The sequence below is a fragment of the Varanus komodoensis genome, unplaced genomic scaffold (genome assembly GCF_004798865.1).
Source record: "Varanus komodoensis strain SLA01 unplaced genomic scaffold, ASM479886v1 scaffold12, whole genome shotgun sequence".
Lineage (NCBI taxonomy): Eukaryota > Metazoa > Chordata > Lepidosauria > Squamata > Varanidae > Varanus > Varanus komodoensis.
Genome location: NW_025335349.1, coordinates 21,272,317 through 21,292,570, shown reverse-complemented (window position 1 = coordinate 21,292,570; position 20,254 = coordinate 21,272,317). Strand labels below are relative to the sequence as shown.

Sequence of the window (20,254 nt, the reverse complement as noted above, 5' to 3'; positions counted from 1 at the left end):
AGCTATTGAATTCAGCTATAATTACACTCTTGTGTAATTTTAAATGTTATTTTATATATGTATGTATGTATTTAAAATATCTATATGTTGCCCTCCCTTTTCTTATGTTAATTTTTAAGTATAAAAATGATTTTTTTCATAAAACCGTGATAAAGAAGAAAGATGATACCAAATACAGCAACACTGAATTCCATAAACTAGTTACAATGCTCAAGTAAATAGGTTTTGACGTATCAACAAAAGTATATACCTTTTGGTGTCAATCATACCTTTTAATTCAGGGTGTTCCACAATTGGAGTGCCACGACAAAGATGGCACTTTTCCTTGTTGTCACGTTATGTATTATGAGTACCAAGAAAGACCTTTCCTGAAGATTGGAAGGCTGATACAAGGAGAGTCACCTGTTCACATATTTAGGTCTTTGAATTTGGGACTTTAAGAAGAAGCAACCAGCTCCTAGGCTTGGCCTTTGAAGCAAATAGGCAGCTAGTGTTGCTCTTTTAGAATAAATGTGATATGATTCCCATTTGAAGGTCCAGTATAGGGGTTAGGCCCAGCCCTCCTATAGCAGAACCTTCAAAAGTTGTTGAATTGTCTTTGGATACAGAAATGGAGGAAGGGCTGGAATTCTCAGTTGACTTGACAAGACGGAGAGATAAGATATTGAGAATTAGGAAGTTTCCAACTCTGTGGGAAAGTTTAGTGAACCAGCTAAGATGGCAAGATTAGACCTAACACCATTAGTCCAGTCATTTAGTGTCAGGTTAAGAGGATAGACCACTGAAAAGCTTTAGTCATTATACATAATTGGTCCACAAGCAACTCTTTCAGGTAGAGTCAGCTCTTTTGGTTAGGAAGGAAGGATTGGCATTCAGTTTGGAGTCACTCGATATCATTAAGCAGCATTCTCCTAATAGCCAGTATTCTAACTTTGCTTGTATTCTTTTATATATATAGACTTCTGCAGTACCCTTCTTTTTGTCACAAAGCCATTCTAACTGGTCATATTTAACATAGTAAAGACTTTATTTAGAAAGCCTCTGCCCCAATCTGCTTGGAAGAAGTAGGAGGAGACTGGCCACCACAACCAGTTAAGAAGCCAATGATCATATCCTGGCACTAGCTGCTGCTTCCAAGTCATCTTCAAGGGCTGTCCCAAAGGATGGATTGAAGTAGTGCAATCAGGAAGTTAAGAGGCTGAGACTTTTCAGATAGCTGATACTTGCTGGGTTGAAAAGCTCCTTGGTGGTACTTTCTGGTAAACAGAAAGTTCTGTGTAGATCTTAGTGGCCGGATTCACATTTAATGCTAAATCAGCTGATTAACCAGTGGAACATTGGAGGCCGATTCCGAACTCATTTGCTTGCTTATTTTGCCTTTCTCCAACAGACTTCCAGGGCATCTCGGTGGGCTGACCCAGACCACTTTGCTCAGAGGCAGAGCTGCATGAACACTTTTGCCAGCTGGTTTGGCTATATGCCGCTGACCCATTCTCAGATGAGACTCGATCCTGTGCTCTTTAAAGATCAGGTCTCCATCCTGAGGAAGAAATATCGAGACATTGAACGACTTTGAGGAGCCATGCTGAGGAAGGGGGCAGGCAACAGTGAGAACCGGACTGCTTACGTAGCCTGGCGCAGACTCACTGCCTCTTGGAGCCAGACTGTACGACGAACAAGCGGACAAATAAGCAGATGGACAGAAGTTTCACCATACCGGTGGCAGAGCTCACAAAGGCTGACTCCAAAGGGAAGACTGAGCGCGCTGGACTGCTTCGAAACAACCTCACGGGCTGCAGGTCGCTCAAGGCTAGGTCGTGTACAGTTTCATTATGGAACATTAAATAATTATTTTTTGAAATGATTGCTATGCAGGTTTAAACTTTTTTAATGATCAAAAAACCCTATTAAAAACAGAGTTCTTTCTTTAATCAGAATTGTGTTGATTGTTGTGACTATTTCAAAAGTGGCAGGTCTTTTTTTAACATGTTCTCAAACAAAGTTTTTTTTTTTTTTTAGTTTTTAAATTCAATATTTGTGTGGGGGGGGGGTTTTTTTAATTTTTTGGGGGGGGGGGACTCTTCTAACAGAAATTGAACCAAAATAGAGAGATGCAGAGCATGTTTAAGAATACAAAGAAATGCATTAGAAGACATCTTCAAATATCCCAGAGCTGTAAGTCTCCTCTGGCCAACTGCAGTTCTTACTGACCCAGATACCTTCTAATTTACTAAAAGTTTTATTCTGCTCCAACTAAACTGGGGATGGCAAATTCAAAGATGAGTGTAGTGAAGGAAATTGAAGGTAGCTCTCATATTGTCTCTGATCACCTGCCAAAGAATGACAGAGGTGAAACAGCTACTCTATATACCAATGTATAAGACAACCTTGAAACTGAAAATAGCAAAGCAAAAAATTGTCCTATATGCCCAACTTATGACAAACACCAGAAAAATCCCAAAGTATTGTCCTTGTCTTATACATGAGTCACCTTTTATATCAGTGTTATGTGGTACATCTCCCACTTTAGATTTGTCCCCTTCCACGGTGCACCACAGAAGATTCCAGTGGAGACGAATGGCCCCAGTCCTATTCTCAGCATTTGTTGCACTGAGACCTCCAAAGCCAGAGAGCACCTAGGCAAAGATCATTTTCCCCATCTCCTCTCCCAGGGTCATAGAAGGAAACCATTCTTGATTCATAAATGTATTTTTGAATGGAGGTCCAAAATGAACACTTAATATTTCTGTTTCTCCAGCCCACTTTCTGAAGCAACTAAAGCTTAGCAACTACAAGTCTCTCCCACGTCTGTTGGCAGCTGTTTTTGTCTAGGGAAGGAGCACCACCCAGAGAACTCAAATCTGAGCTGCCCTTACTTGGTTCACACATAAAACTTTATAAGTGCACAATGGATTTTCAGAAAACAATGGTTTATCCAAAGGGCAAATCCTCCGGGGGAAGGGGGGGTTCATCCCAAGGGACAAAGGGGGAAATATGCTATGGGGGATATGGGGTGCAAATGGGGTGCAGTGGGGATCCAAACTACAATTAAAAAATAGTTGCTGTATCTTTTCTCAGCAAATGGGTCTGAAAATTCACATGATAACAACATCCAAGATGACCTTAGACTCATTTTCAGATATTTGAACATGTGCTGGATTTAAAAAATTTGCTGCCATTTTGAATTTTGAGTAGCAGACCGTTGTTAAATGCTTAGATAAAGTCAAATTCAGCACCACAAATACATGGAAGCTAGCCACCAATGAACAATTTACCTGTCTCCATACAACAGGTAAGAAAGGAGTCTGCAGGTTCAGACCCACATGGCCTCAGCTCCCCGAGCTCTCACTTTTCCCCCATGGAAGAATGCCATGAAAGACCATGATTAAAAGAGGAGGTAGTCCATATATAATGCCCCAAATGGGATCCAATAAGGAACCAGACCATTAAAGGTTCTGTTCCGGATAACATATTAGGAAGGGCAGAATCCTTGATCCTGTATCTACAGCTGGCTTGGGGTTTTTATTTTACAGCTTTGCCTTCAGAAGGAGAACTCCATAGAGGAGGAGGTCCAGGAGGCAGAGCAGAAGCACAATATTTTCCCAGATTGCTCTTCCTGGTCCTTTGAAGGATTCCCCATCAACAATACCAAGCTGACTCCACTTGGGCAAAGCCCACTCTTCTCAGAGAATTTGCCTAATAGATGCTTTTCCACTCCATGATTCTATCCAACCTGTCATGATAAATCTGTCCACGCCTCTGTTTCTTTCCCAAAAAATTCAACACACATAGCCAGTAGGAGGAGGTTGGATATTTTGCTTCTGTTTTTGACTAACCATGGTTTATGCTTATGTCTAAAACTGGTCAAACCTTGTTTAGTCAAACCTTGGTAGATAAAACTCATTTGTCAAACCTTGGTTTATAAAGCTCATTTGTGTAATTAAACCACAGGAAAGAGTAACTCAGAACTTAGGGTTTACATCACTTTAAACTGTGGTTGATTGACAATGGAAACAGAAGTGTCTGGTGTCCTCACAGACCTGCCAGAGGAGGAGAGGGAAGGGAGAAGCACAGCAGCCCAAGCTTTCTTGTTACCATAGTTTCTTGTTACCAGGCTATTGGATATCCATGTACATCTTCCATAATGAAGAAAGAGGGACTGCAAATAATTCATTCAAATTCCCCTTCTATTTCTTTAATCCTTTTGCACCTTTGCCATAAAACAGTCTTTTGGCTTCCCTGGCTTGTTTCCTGCTTTTGGTTTATTTAAAGAAATGTTTATTATTTGTCATAATGTTTTTAGCAAGCATGCTTTATTTTTAGGTTTCTGTTGTAAGTTGCTTTATTGTCAATGTGCATCTGTTTTGTCAGATTGTCTCTTCCTTTGTATAATCATTTAGACAGGATTTCCACTTTTTATCTGACATCTTGCCTTTTATAGCTTTCTTCATGCTGATCATTAACAATGCTAGTATCCCTCTGAAATGGTTTATACCTTTCCAAATCTGTACTATATATTCTGTCTGAGTTTCCATTATCTTGCCCTTAAATCCACACTTAAGTTCTTAGAAGGAAAACATAGACACCCAGTCTTTGATTTCCACATGCATCACACTGGCTGTGTTCACACAACATCGCAACCCACCCTGCATGACTGCTGTCATGAGCCTGACTTACTGCCCTTTGACAGTCTTTTTGCAAACAGATCTTTATTGGCACTTCACAGCTACAAGAAAAGTAACTCCAAAAGCCCTCTAGTAATCTGGAAGCAATACCTCCACACATGTCAAGAAAGATCATTGAACCAAACCTAGAGACCTTTCACCAGGCCCCTTTCCTTTCAGGAACTCTGAAGCTCCACTCTCAGGTTGGCTCAGGGCCAGGTGTCAGGATCAGTGTGAGCCCCCTAACTGGGCAGCCTGTCCCTCCCAATGCCTCATCATGGGATCAGGGACTGGGCAAGGCAACATCTCCTCCTCCTCCATTCTAAAACATTCCCATTTTCATGGTTGTCCTGGGAACCTGTGGGCAGTGACCTTGAGGGAGCTTCCCAAGCCTGTGCCTCTGTCTGATCTCTCAAGCTCCCATCTCCTCTGACTCAAGGTTCCATTCTTCTTCAGAATCTGCTGACCCTGGGGCACCTGCCAAGAATGGAGATTGGCTGCACTCACTACAGTTGCTGTGATTTACAGTTTTTTTCATCATGATCTACCTGGCAGACAATCAAGTGCTTCCTACTTTATTATGATTTCTATCCCACTCAGTCCTCCCACTGTTGGCATGTATCCCATCACCCACTGTGCCTGAAATTCAGCCCCAAGGTGCATCATTCCCTGCTTCTGTTGCCAACCTCTTCCTCAGTGGTGCACATATAGAGGCTGGATGGCTGGAGTGGCTGTAGCATTTGCTTACCAGGACCATGGAAACCTCCCATAGTGAGTTTAATCAACATCTCAAACCACGATGGTACAGAAAGAACATTTCAAACCACAATGGTACAGAAAGACCATAAAACAAGCCCTTGTTCTTTCTGTTGGATTCTAAAGACCCAACCTACCATGGTGAACTACTATGACTGGGTTCAGACGACATGACAGCCAACAATGATTGAAAAAACAAAAACTAAAAACTAACACGGCTTGTTGTGCTGTCTAAGCAAGTGGTATGACATAGTGGCTGGATTCATACAACAGGATAACACACTCAAGGACTGAGTATGGAGTACCGCAGAAACATAGATTATTGTGCTGAGTGAACCCAACTGTATAACAAGCCTTCTGTTGTTGATGGATCCCACTTTTCATGTTCACTTTTCAGGGAGCACAGGGCTGTTCTGTGCTGTCTTTCATGGGTCAACAATGGGAAAGAGGCCACGAAGAGGGAGACATTGCTGAAGCATCTGCTGTTAAGTCTGGTGCTTGGGTGGCCATAATCTGCTTGGGATTTTCCAGACATTGGCATGAACAGAATTCGGATCTTTTGCCTTCAAGGCAGGGGTGACACACCTGCTGTGAAGACCACAAGAGGTCTTGCCATGTGCCTCTGTTCAATGTCCCTACTCTCAGCCTTATTTGAAGGGCCACAAATTCTGCACTAGACACATCTTTGCAGGCAGGAATGCACCATTCAGTCCATGCAGCTGCATTTCCACTAAGAATGGAAAGCGAGGCCCAAATGTAGTTCCCAAGCCTGACTACCATCATGTTCTGAACATGCTTCCAGAACTGCCGTGGCACTGCAGGATTAGATGAAGAGGTCCAGTCCTGGCCATATGTGGACTCTTCTGCCAACTGAACCCCCAAGACAGGACAGGTGAGCTTCCAGACTGCACAGAGTAGCTGTGTCAAAGCTAGACAGATACTGGATGAGAACAGATGGCATGATGGAGAGCAGCAGCCTCTTGCTTGGATCAGGTGTGGAGAGGTGATCCTGACAGTGAAGCAGGTAGCCTTGGCAGTGACCAAGAGGACCATGAAGCATACTGGTGCATACCCTGCCAAGGACGTGGCACCAAACATGCAAAAAAAACCCTGATCTAGCTGCAGTCTTTGTGTATTTAGTTTGAATAGCTTCAACACTTTCAGAAACAGATACATTTCCAGTACCTGCAGAGCTGGAAGGTGGAACATGAAGCCATTGACCACAGCTTCCTTTAACTTCTGGTCAAAGAACATGAGAAGTTCAAGAAGTGGCTGAAATGCTTGAGATTAAATTGGCAGTGCCACAGTGAGGAGGCTCTTCTAGCCCAGCAGCTGAAGGAAAGCAGAATCCTGGCCACAGAAGGTGCTGTCCAGCAGCCACATGCTACTGTGGATGATCTTTGGTGTGCCAGTCTTCTCTTCCAATGACAAGACACTGCCTTGATTACATTTGCTAGGACACCAAACATTTCTCTTTAAGCTTTGCCAAGAGGCAGCCTGTGGCAAGTCAACACCTGTATACCTCTCTGAAGATCCCTGCTGTCCATTCTATCATCCTGAACTACCAGTTCAAATGGATGTTTCTGAACAGCTACTGTCTGTTTCCTGAAAGGCTGGAAGCTGCCTCCATGGATCTGCACTTGAGCACAGCTGAACTCTAACCCAGAGAGAGCTTGCCACTGGAGTTTAGTGATGATGTAGACATTGTTGGGGATGGTATGTGTGTCCTCCCCTATGCCCCACTTTCTCCCCTGCTCTCTGATCCTTCTACAATTTGTTCGTCACAAACCACTCATGGTGAGGATCTATAGTTAGTCTTTGGGTTGTGAAGAATGGATTGGTCACCATGGTTTGTTATCTTAGCTGGGTTCAGACAACACAATAACCCATGTTGCAGCAACAAGCCATAGTTCAGCTGCACCTGTGTGTGGATTATTCTGTTGTCTAAGCCCAATCACTCTTTACATATTAGGGATACAACAACTCCATCCTTAAGGGGAAAGGAAACACTGACTTCTTTTCAAATGCTTTACAGTTTCTTTCCTAAATATTAATCACAAGTATTAAAACTGCCTCTTCACTTAGTCCATCAATGTAAAAATATTTACTATAGCTTTGTTAACTTATTACAATAGGGATATGTTTGCTGAACCCTTTCTTTAGGTATCATTTGAGATGATATCATTAAGCTTTTTGAGGGGAGGTTGTTTTTTGTTTCTACATTCTTAGCAGCATTACACATCAAGCATTCAACAAAGAAGAGCAAGCATGAGGTATCACCAAGAAACTCTACCTTCAGATGTGAATGTTGTCCGATATGCTTCATTTTACCATGTTATTAACACTGTAAGTTGGGTTCTGCACATGAACAGGCAAGGTAACAACCCGGATCTCTGAATTTCACATATGGGCTGCACCTTTCCCTGACGGCAAGTCCCTTTAAACACTAAGTCCCATTAAGCAATTATGTGGGCAAGTGCCACCACTAAACATTGTGGGGCTTACTTCTGAGTAAACATAATGAAAACCATGCAGCAAGGTAAGAGAACTCAAATAGGTAAGGGGTCCTCCACATTATGCTCACAGACACCACCAATGGCATATGCAAAAGGGTCCCCAGTGTGGGGTTTTAGAGTGCCTGATTTTATTTTATTCTTTCCATTTTAACATGCATAGATTGATTTGTATGCAATGCATAAAACTTCACATAACTTTGTAGTGGTTATTCATAGGCTTCAACAAAAGTGGACCAAATATCCAGTAAGTAACCATCTGAAAATGGCATTCGCATTATACCACTTCAAATACCGAAAGCACTGCATGACCCTGAATCTGTTACATTATAGTAGGTGAGTGTTTATCCTTTTGCTGTTGAAGTATCGGTCTTTCAGCTTACACTTTCAGTCTTACACTGATCATTTCTTAATTTCCTTAAATTAGGGAATTAACTGAGCAGACTGTGCTCATCAGTGAATATTTAAAAACTGTTCCAATAGAAAATGTGTCCATATAATAACCTCCTCCCCAAAAGAAAGAACTACTAGACTTCATCAAACCATATGTTTAAAAGAAGCTTTAGCTGCTCTGCACTGCCAGTGATTAGCCAAATTGGACAATTCCTTATTAAAGAAACTTTGATGTGTGCAAAAGACATAAAGCAAAGATTATTGTTGAATAAGACTCAGTCTAAGACCCATAATGCCAAAGCAGATGCCTAAGCTGTGATCTGCTGGAACAGTGGTAGTGTTCACAATAGTTTCTTAAATTCCCAAATGTGCTCAGAGTCTGGAAAGGTTGGAGACACCTGGGGTTAGATGCAATTGTGCCTTTTAGATTGTAGCAACAGTGTGTGTGTGTGTGTGTGTGTGTGAGAAAACAAAGCGGAATGCCTTTACAGTAGACCTACTGGAATCAATAGGACTTAAGTTAGCGCTGACTCCATATGCATATGTAACTTTGACCAAAATTCTAGGAGCTGTTTATCTTTGATATTCAAATCAGCATGGCTTTTACCCCCCTCCTATGGGTGACTCAAAGAATGAATTTGGTTCCCTTAATATGAATACCCTTCAAGATTCTTTCTGTTTACAGATAGCTAATTAAACAAGGAACAATAGACAGCTTAACTCCATGTTGATTTCAGGATGGTATAAGGCATTTTATCCTTTGTATGATGTTTCCAAGACGCACCCGACTGGCTCGGCAAGCATGTGTCGCGCAGAGAGCTTTGGAAAGGTTGGCCAATTTGCTCCCAAGCAAATATCCTCATTGTAAAGGCCCCCAGCTGGTAAAAGAGCTTAGCCACAAAGATCCCTTGTTTTTCATTCAGTGTAGCATTATTCATTCTTGTGTGCATTACAGAGTTCTGCATCTTCGGTTGTGAATGAAATTCCCTTTTTATACAGCCCAGTCTCTGCCAACATGACGCCTTCCACATGCGTTGGACTTAAGGATGTGCACATTAGCAGAACTTCAGCATGCTGCAATTTTCTGAATTCCATCTCAAAGCTCATTCTCAGTCCAACCCATACAAATTTGCAAGCTTTTTCATGCCACATGAAAATCAGGGTATATTTACTTGTGTGTTTCCCCAAGTGTATAAATCAATTGCACACATAGTTGAAATATATACATTTTTCTCCGTTCATTAAAGTGCAAGTGTGCACATTTTTCAGAAGTACAGCTTTTACGCACATTGTTCGAGCGTACACACGCAGCTGAACACATGTATTTATTTGTCTGTAAATTGCATTGCAAACTTGGAAATGGAGGCTTTGACTAAGATTGTATCCAAATTGATGCTTGGTCTGGAAGGTGTGCGGGGGTAAATCCAAATCAAAACTAAACTGAAGGTAATTTCTAATGCAACCCTAACTAGACTACAGCTCCCATAATCCTCTAGCCAGCTGTGGAGAAAATTCCTCCCCACTTTTGTCTTCCATGAGAAAGATCCAGGGCCCAAATTTAAGCATCAAATGACTGCGTGACCAAGACAGATTGAGCCAGCCCTGTGACTGTCGCCCTGGTGCGGAAGGAGCTGAACTCACATATTCTGCCAACAGTGGTTTTTCAGTAGAGAAAAGAAAGGGACAGTGTTCCAGTTGGGAGCTGGCAACCTTCGACAATGCAAGGCCAGGGCTGTCTCTCTCATCAGGAAGGGAGGGAGGGAGGAAGGCAAGTAAGAAGCTGTCAGACTCCTTCTGATGACATGAGCCAAGGCACTTTGCACCAATGTGCTCCATGACAGGATATGTATTATGCATTATATTAGCCTTTTCCAACTCACTGCATCATGGGCTGGAGTAATAAAAGAGCTGCAGTCTGACATATCTGGAAGGGTAAGGCTAAGGCTGGCTGGTTTCTTCTTAAGCCTCTAGCAAGGATTGCAGGACAAGGCAACACCTAAGCAAAGCATAGGCAGCCTTTTGCCACCCAGGACCACATGGGTGGGCAGTCAGGGAATGTCTGCTAGTGGGTGGGCCTGAGCTGGTAGTGGGTGGGGCTTGGGCAAGGGGGTGGCACTACGCACACCCTCCCCATTGAACCCTGCAGGCTAAAGGGGCCTGGCTCAGGGCAGGTTGATGCGTAGAGACCTGTCCTCCCCTGCAGAGGAAGGCAGGAAGTGCTCCAACGGAGCAAAGCTCAGGGAGCCAAGGTTCCATTTGGATGCCAGGAAGCACTTCCTGACAGTTGGGACCCCGAGGGTGTGGAATGGGCTTCCACGGGAGGTGGTTGAGGCCCCATCGGTGCGGGTGTTCAAGGATAGGCTGGACATGTCATGAGTGGAGCCGGCTGGAGCCGGGGGTCAGACTAGATGGCCCGGGATGCCCCTTCTGACTCGCTCTGTTTCTATGTGGCCCAAGCCAGTCAGCACAGGTGTTATTGGCCACTGGACCCATGGCCTGAACCCACAGCAGCAGGAAGTTTCAGGGCTTTGGGGTAAGTGGGTGGACTGGAATCATGTGCCTAGGAGGACCAGGTAGTGAGGCAGCCTCTTGATATAGCTTTGCTCCTCCTGCTTCTTCCTTGCTCTCTCCCCCTTCCTCTTATTTCTAATTAATTGATATGTCAAGCTCTGTATTGTATCTGGCTCCGTTTCAGCTCTTTCCCACACTTCTGTAATTAATTAATTAACAGCTGTTCTGTTTATTTTTATACAAGCAATTAAGATAATAGAACACTGCGTTTAAAAAACAAAACGAGAATGTTAAAATAAATCCATGCTTGGTCCTCGCCTGCCCCTCCCTCTGCTCCATCCCACACAGGCTGGAACTGGAACAGAGGAACACACCAACGGCAGATACAACTCAGGATATTTGGGATTTCTGCAAGCGGCTCTTGCTTGGGCAGAGAACAACTGTTCCTTCTCACCAGCCAGGAACCTCGATCCAACAGTGGCCAAACAAAACACCAAGCAAAACAAGATGAAACAGGTAATCATAGGCACAGTTTTCCAAAGGTCTACTTTTTTTGTTCAGGAAGCATCTGCCACAGAACCAGGTAGGGTGGCTACTTTTGCATCATCAGAAAGGAGAGCAGAAGAGAGCGGAGAGGTCCATAAAACGTGGGTCTGCTATTCTGTGTGTCTAGGTCCCCATTTATTATGGAGGTCCATCATTGTGACACACCAGCTCTCACATTAATAACAACAGAATAGAAATGTAATGAATTGCAGCATAACGGGGAATGCTGAGGTGAAGTCATCTCTACACCTGCTCCACCTGCTGTCCAGAATATGGTGGAGGGGCAATTTCAAGACTGTTGCCTCATTTCATATGTTTGATTATCTTTCAACCAAACTTGGATTGGACAGATCTTCAGAAGGAAGAGGCCTTCAGATATCAGAGGAGGCCAGGACCATGTTCACCAGGTTAGTTGGTAGTGGCATCCTCTCCTCTTACCTTGTTGGTGACAGGCAGATGCAAAAACAAAAGCCGGTAATCCAGCAAATGCAGCTGGGGGTGCCCACATTTTAATTCCCCACAATGCATCTGGCCCTGACATACAGATGGGCAGGTGCTGCATTGATGTCCCAGAGACACTGTGAAGAAATTTTAAAAGTGGGTGCTAACTGCAGTCTCCCAGGCCCCCACACTTTCTTCCCCCAAGTGATTCCAGCCATGTGAGGGCTTTAATACCTGGACAGGGGTAGATTAGAACGAGGCCCATGCAGTACAGAAGAAATGAACCCTGTCTCAAATCTAGTCAATGCAAGCAGCAGATGAGGTGTTAAAATGGTTCCTCTTTTGATTGAACACATCTGGTTTTTACACTCACATTTTGTAGCTTGGTACTATATCCAAGTACAAAAATATTTCTTATTAAGTGGTCCATTGAGTGTAACATATCCCAGAAGGAAGTAAAAGGTGAAGCAGCTGTCCCTTCTCAGTAACAACCTTTTAACCAGGTTGTTATTGAGATGGGTCAGTGAACTATATTAAATTGCCTGGAATAAATTGGCTTTGTAATGTGATCATAAATTAAAAACAAATAGGTCTGCCTCATGCATATTTGCTGCAAAGAGTATTATCATAAGTGATGCTAAGAATTCCTTACAGTCTGGGATGTGCCACTTGTATATGTCATTAGTGTAGAATGGAAAGCAGAAGGCAGCCAGTCTTGAATGGGCGAAGATTCATTCTGCCCAATCCATGTTTCAAATATGAATTATGGGGGGGCAGAAATGCAAAAGTCAGTTTGAACACCTTGGCAGCTGTAGTGTTGCTCCAATATGTTTTCAGGAAGTTCAGGGGAGGGGTGTGTGCAGGGGGGACGCTGGGCTGGCTGAGGGTGCGTAGCCCTAGGGTTAGAAAGGGCACTGGATTTTCACCTGGCTTGCCCATTGGTAGTAACCTCCAAGAGCAAAGCAGGATATGTTGAACGGTGCAGCAAATAACAGCAGAAACTGCCCTCCCTTCACAACAAAGAGCAGCCAAGATCTTGCGTATGGTGCTATTAACCCATTGTTGTTCTCAGAATACAACCCTTTCTCTAGTCACTGGGAAAGTGCACAAAGAAAGCTATTCTACAGAAAGCTGTTAATCTGCTGTATGCACTTCAGGGTTCATCTCAGAACTGAGATCCACAGAGTATGCACGGAACATTTCCTTTCCTGCTTTTCCACTATATAAGCTCTAGGTGGCACTGTGGTATAAAGAGATAGCATAAATACCAAAGTGAAAAGAGGGATTTCTTGCATATTTACAGTAAATGCACTTTTTGCTGTTCTAAAAACAATAAACCTCTTTGAAAGTGCCAATTAGATACAGAAATGAAACTGGATAGTTGCAATATCAACTAAACAACCATGAGCATGGAATGATGAACACACAACATATGCCTCATGTAGAAAAGTCCTGAATCTAAAGCTCTTTTGCCCTGCCCACCACTGTCTTGTCTCCCTTATTTTTTTCCAGAACAGCCTTGCTGGCCAGGGATGCTAAGAGAAGTAGTCCAAACCATATTGTAGGCATCAGCTTGGGATAAGGCGAGCTAGAAAAATACAAGGTCCAATTTGGCACTTTATACCATCCATGCAGGCACTTGGCCGTGGACCCAGGATCTGCCTTTCACAACAGGAAAGGCTTACCCCATGGACGTTTCCTCCACCCAGTTCGGGGACAATCCCTTTCCTCTCTGCACATCCCATTCAGTAGGGATTCCTGTTTCCCTGTGAGGGAAATCCAGTTCACTGGCAGTTTTTCCAGCTCCTGCAGCACACAGTATGGGCTATGCTAAGCAAAACAGTTGTGATTATCCATTTATATTTGTTTAATGAAAGTATTTCCAGCTTGGCCTTCAGTGGTTGGTTTCCTCCTTGTTCCTGAAAGCAGGTTGTAAAAGTAAAGTCTAGAAAGAATCATACTGGCCCAGCACTGGCCCAGCTGCAGGGCTCCTTTATGTTGAAAAGCACATAGGATTTGCACCGCTAAGTAATAACGCAGAAACAGAGAAACAGAGCGAGTCAGGTCTCCTGGGCCATCTAGTCTGACCCTGGCTCTGCTCACAACATGCCCATGTGCATGTCTAGCCTGTCCTTGAACACCCTCTCCGATGGGGCCTCAACCACCTCCCGTGGAAGCCCATTCCACACCCTCGGGGTCCTAACTATCAGGAACTGGCATCAAAATTGAACCTTGGCTCCCTGAGCTTCACTCTGTTGGAGCGCATCTTGCCCTCCTCTGCAGGGGAGAACAGGTCTCTACCCACCTCTGTGTGTCAACCCCTCACATACCTGTCTGTTGCCAGATCCCCTCTGAGTCTCCTCTTCTCCGGGCTGAAGAGACCCAGCTCCCTCAGTGCCACGTCATACGGCTTTCCAATCTGGCCATAGTCAGGGTGGATGGAGGTGTAATAATGGCAGCCCACAGTGCAAGCCGTGGTTTGATAGTTTGGTTTGGTGAGTTGCAGAGAGGACAATATGGAGTTAGCATCACAGTCTCTATCAGGCATTTAGATTACTCATTTGATCAATGTGCATCATGAAGCAATGGGACGGAGATTTTAGGATGAAGCTGTGGAACCCAGTCTTCCCAAACCTGCTGACTTCCACATGCCTTGAACAGCAACTCCTAGCATTCCTGACTATTGACCCTGCTTCTGGGGCAGATGGGAATTGCAATCCAACACATCTGGAGGACACCTGCCTGGGATAGGCTGATGTACAAGAGTGTATGAAAAAGCTGCTATTGGGCATTCAGTGAGTGTCTTTAGGGGAAGAATGTACCTTCCTGTTTGTGTGAGTTCACTGAATGTATAAGCTGAATGTCTGAACACGTTTCAGACCACCTTTCAAGACTGTGGCCTTGTCAAGGTGGCTTATCATATAAAACAGGAAAATTCAGTATAAAGTTATACAACTGCCTTAAAATAGCTAAAGTGTTAAAATAATCCAGGGAAAATAAAACATCATTTTGAATGTTTAGCAATAGAAAATACCATAGCATTTCTGAAGTGGGGTAGCAGGAGCGCAGAATAAGAAATGAGCTCTCCAGTAGCTGGAAGAGGCATGGAAAAAGAGGCTTGGGGACTCTAGGACGTTCAGTATCACTTCTCTCCATGCTCGTTGGATCCTTGGCTTCATGTGCCATGCACTATCCCTGTGGGCTGCCCAAAGCCTCTCAGTGGGTGCCGGGAAAGGTAGTGGCTGATCCTGGCACTGGACAAATCCCACTCCATGAAACAGCTGAACTATCAGTGCCGGGCATGAACCCTGCAACTGTTGCTTTAAACAGCCATCATATGCCAGCAATTGCCCAGGAGTGGAGGAAAATTTTAACTTGGTACTGAAAAGTGTTGGTACCAGATGGTCACTGCTGGGGAAGGCATTCTGCAATTTTGGGCCACATTTTATGGATATCTGGAAGGCTACATGCTTGGTCTCATTTCTTAATTGCATCTGTTTCCCCTTCTGTCTATCTTGAGTCATTTCATTTTTGTATTGTCCTATAGCCAAAGGTCACAACAATTAATAAAAAACATAAAAAACACAATACAATAAAAGCAGCGTATACAAAATGGAAAACAAGCTTTAAAACTATGTAAGCTACGAAAACAGTGGAAGTTCAACTAGACTGACATTGAAGCCCCCCATTCCCCCTTCTGCCATTAAATGCCCTTCAGTGCTTGAGAGAAAAGGACATTCTTAACCTGGCACCAGCTGGGCCTCAGTGGAAAGATCATTTAACAAGTGGTGGGGCCACCACACAGTAGACCCTTCCCCTTGTTTTTACCATCCAAGCCTTCCTCAGAGGCGGAACTTGGGGGAAGACCTCCGAAGATGCTCAGCATGTCTAGGTAGATTCAGTTCTGAAGAGGTGCATTGTCAGGTTTTTATTTATTTGTTTCTACTGCCCAACAGCTGAAGTCCTTGGCGCAGTGAACAACAATCACTAAATACAATAAAATGCAATATAAAATTAAAACAACAGTATAAATAGCATAAAATTTTGTTAAAAATTAAAACCACATGTTAATGATTAAATAACTAAAACCATTCCATGCTGCTAGGAACACGATAGATAGATGATAGATAGATAGATAGATAGATAGATAGATAGATAGATAGATAGATAGATTAGTTGACCATATACTCTAACCCACATGAGCATTTGGAGTTGATAAAGCTTCAGCAAAAAGGGCAATCTTAACCTTGCCTTGAAAGATAGTAAAGTTGGTTCCAGGCAGGCCTCAGTGGGAAGAGCATTTCATAATTTGGGGGCTACCACAAAGAAGGCCCTCCTCCTTGTCACCACCATCCAAATCTCCCTTGGAGGTGAAGTCTATCAGAAGGCCTCAGAAGCTGCACATTGTGTCCAGGTTCATTGCAGTTAGAAGATCTATTGCACTGATTATTTAGGGCTTTGTAGGTTAAAACCAGGACTGTGAATCAGTCTCAGAAGCATCTAGGCAGCCCATGCAGGTGAGCCAGAAATGGTGTTCTATGTTTGCAACTTCTGGGTATTTGTATCTCTGCTAGTACATTTTGTGCAAGCTGCAGCTTCCAAACTGACTTCAAGAGCAGCCCCACACAGCATGCATTGCAATAATGTAGTTTAGGATATTTTACTCCTAAATCACGTAGGACGTCATACAGTAGAACAAGCACCTTGGATTAGGCTAAGAAGTGCTCAGGTAGCCAATGCAAGCAGGCCACAATTATCTTATAAGTTTGGACTCTCTGGTGTCCGTTGTTAATCGGCTGCATTTTGCACAAGCTGGAGCTTCTAAACTGTCTTTAAGGACAGCTCTGTGTAGAGTGTACTGCAGCAATCTAACTCAGAAATCACCAGAGCAAGGATTGCTGAAACTAGGCTATGCATGTCCAGATAGGATGTAGATGGACCACCAGCAGAGCTGATAGAAGGCACATCATGCCCCTGAGGCCACCTGAGCCTTAGCTTGCAGCTCCAGAATGATGCCTGAACTACAAAGCCACTCCTTTAAGGGAAATGTGATGCCATGCAAAAGAAGTTCGACATGCTCTTGTCTTCAAGCCAGAAAATTGCAGCTCTGTTTACAAACCAACAAAAGAACATTGCCCCAATGATACATTACTGGTATCTTCTAGTGTTTCGCCTCCTGTTCTAACGGCATGTTTTGTAGTAGTGTCACCATCAAAGCCTGAGCCAGCCTTCACTTGCACTTGAGGGAAGCATCCTCCACTTACAAACATCCTTACAAGCTCTTCTCAGTCAGATTATAACAGCTACATGAGTCAACTTGCCAAGGCGCTTTCCATTGGCTGCTGTTGACCTGCTTATAAAAACAGCACCAGGATTTCAGGAAGACTGGAAGAAATGTCCTTCAATGCACTGCTGCTCTGCCCACCCCAGCTCCTTAAGAGTTGCTCTGATTATTCAGTAGTGCTCAGAGGTGAAGGAAATGCATTCTGTACATGCTTAGAGACACTCCTTATTACTGCTCAAGTTCAATGGAAGCCTTTCCCAAGCTGACACCTTCCAGCAGTAAAAAAAACAACTGCTCAGCTAGATTGTTTGCCCCTGATATGATGGTTTTCTACTGCTGGGAAGGTTTTGTCTTATTTTTACTATGGAATAGGGTTCACAAATAGTATCTCTCACCTGTGGTCCAAAGTGGTACAGCCCACCCTATTACCCAGGACTCTACCATTTCCTTTTGCCTCCAGTGTGGGTCGTTCCAGCCTTTGTTTCTCTGGAAGGAGATCCATTTTCCCTCATGCTGCCTTTCCTATTTTCATCACAGCATGCCAGGAAGTGTGTTGTCAGGCTTAATAGAGCTGTATCCTTGCGAGACTTGAACTGAACTATGGGTTCATGAAAGAGACGTCTCAGGCTGTCTCCAGGGAAGCAGAATGGGAGGCGAGAAGCCGGGGGAAGAGGCTTGTCACTGCTATGAATATTAGTAGGCTGTGTTTACTCACAGCTGATACCTGGTGAATGCTCTGGCACGGCCAGCAGAAAACTGAACCCCTACACTCTGAGCATGTGCAAACTCCAACTAATTCATCATTTTAATCTCTTTTTCGTTCTTGTTTTAGATCACCTTGGTAAACTGCTTTGCCAGGCCTTTCCATTTGCCTGCCATGAAGCATTCCTCCGTTCGCCATGCTCTCGGAGAAGAGGAATCCTGCTTTTTAATCACACCAGGCACTGAAGCAGCCAAAAGTATTCAGCTTGCCAAAGCCCTCAAGGAACCATTCATTACAAGTGAGCCTCAGTGGGAGTGGGGAATTACTGCCAAGTTTCCTCATTGGAGGGTACTATCGAGTCTTGAAGTATGGCACCGCACAGCCAACGCCAGAGCATGAGACTTGTGCTGAAAGCAGGAGACAGGATGGCAATTGGGACGTAGCTCCCAGGTCCCTTAGTTTCTAAGGGCACAGTCCATTGCTCCCACCCTGGATACATGGGGCCCTGGTTTGCGTGCATCTAATACAGAAGGCAGCAATCTTCACCACCACTGCCCCTCATGCCCTGCATTTCATCTAGATGTTGCTTTCAGCATGGAGAGAGAGGGAAGGAGGTTGAGGCACAATTTGGATACTGTATAAACAAGCAGCCCCAGCCTCCTGCCCTGTCCACCACTTGGTCTCCTTTCCAGGGCCAATTTGCATCCTCGGCTAGCATGGTTCTTTCTGGGCTGGTTGTCAGTGGGGCAGGGTGGGACTAGATGGTTGAAGTCCCAGCAGCAAAGCTGCTGGAGCTATGAATAATTCGAAGTCCTCTCCATTCATTCTCAGGGGGCCATAGAATCGCCATAGGATTGGTCTTAAGCCTTTGTAGAATTTGGATAATTGGATATTTTGAAAGCTGACTGAGGTTAGATTTGTATATTGTTTCAAAATTATGAAGTTACTGGACAAAATTCTCCCTTGCCCCTAATGTAGGCTACAACCACGATGCAAGACAAGAACATCACACATTCAAGGTTATCACTGCATACTGAGGGAACAAGTTCCTTAACCAACATGTGTGTTGTGTGAAGGACTTCCTTCCCACCACATCTGGCTGCACTAACCGAAAAGGATCCCACAAAATGGGACAGACTCAGCCGGGTTTACTGCAGCACCACTGTCAAGTTCTACGTGAAGGCATGCAATTTTATCCTCAACATGCTTTGTAAAGTGATAGCAACAGACTCTCAGGGGGTCCAGAATGTCATTTGTAGAAATGATTATTAATAACTACTCAATCACCTGAAATAACTCTCCTAGTCAGCTACTTGGAGATACCATAGCAGTAGCAAGATAAGCTCTCTTTGCTGCTCACACTGCCATGCAATAGAGACATTTACAAGAAATTTGGTCTTCTTCACCTTCTTCTTTCACCAGTTTTCCTCTAGTTATCACCTAGTTTGTTTTGTTGTCCAGGGATCTCTAGTATGGGACAAAGCAGAAGGCCATAGAGGTCATGGAGGTGCTTTTCTCCACTGCATCTTGCCATTCTACAGTAAGGCCGAGGTCTCAACAAGTTCATCAGCCCTCTTCACTGGAAAATCCCAAAGAGCTTTCAGGTGTCTGTTGGACTTCATGAGTATCTCCGAGTCTCTTTGACTGGGTCTCTTACCCCTACAGGTGAAGGAAAACCCATGGTTGCCATGGAGGTCATGAAAGAGAGATGTAATGCCGAGTGTTGTGGACAACATCTCACAAAATAGGAGCCTGGTGCATTCCGCAAACCAAATGCCATGGAATGGAAGAAAAGTACCTAAACATCACCTGCTGGGAATGAAGGATCAGAATCATCACAAAGTAGAGAGCCGATCCAGAAGGACACCATATTTGATTATATTGAATGCCATGGAGACGCCTAGCAGAATGTACGTATGTGAACTTGCTCTCACTGTCTAATTCTTGACAAAATCCTTCACCAAGGCAATGAAAACAGTTGCAGTCCTAGCACCAGACTGTAATCCCGTTCACAATGAGGCTGGTAAGCAACACATGACCCTCTGGCCTCCTGAACTGTTCTTTGGCATTTCCTGTTCCCCAAAGTGCCACAAATCATAATCTTCTGGATCTTCAAGAAGCACAGTTTCCCTTTAAAACCAGCTGCATGCTCACCTTGCCCCTTGTTTTAAAGGGTAAACATTAGACTTTTACTGTACACAATCCAAATCTGTCAGCAAGTCTGGTATGCAGATGTTTCAGCACTATCTTTGTATGTGCACAATTCCTGATAGAGTCTGGAGGGAGGCTGCATTGTCCCCAGAATCTCCGAAGTTGTCCAGTCCTAGTCTAGGCAAACCTTCTGTACCCACAGAACGCTCTTTTTTCCCTTTTTCTTTTGCATTCTTGTTGGACAACAAGAAGAGAGAGCAGTGTTTATTTTTAGTAGGTGGATGCTGCATGT

General features: G+C 43.9%; 1 protein-coding gene and 1 pseudogene across 1 annotated transcript in view; both read left to right on the top strand.

Moving 5' to 3' along the window:
- The window catches only part of EXT1 (exostosin glycosyltransferase 1), a 252,616-nt gene extending 250,685 nt beyond the window's left edge, over positions 1–1,931 (top strand). Inside the window, exon 11 of the mRNA XM_044421813.1 lies at positions 1,391–1,931. Coding sequence (XP_044277748.1) covers positions 1,391–1,576 — 186 coding nt within the window. The 3' untranslated portion in view covers positions 1,577–1,931. The remainder of the gene's footprint in view (positions 1–1,390) is intronic.
- Positions 1,932–4,783: 2,852 nt separating this feature from the next.
- Positions 4,784–19,559, top strand: LOC123019028 (annotated as a pseudogene).
- Positions 19,560–20,254: the final 695 nt, after the last annotated feature.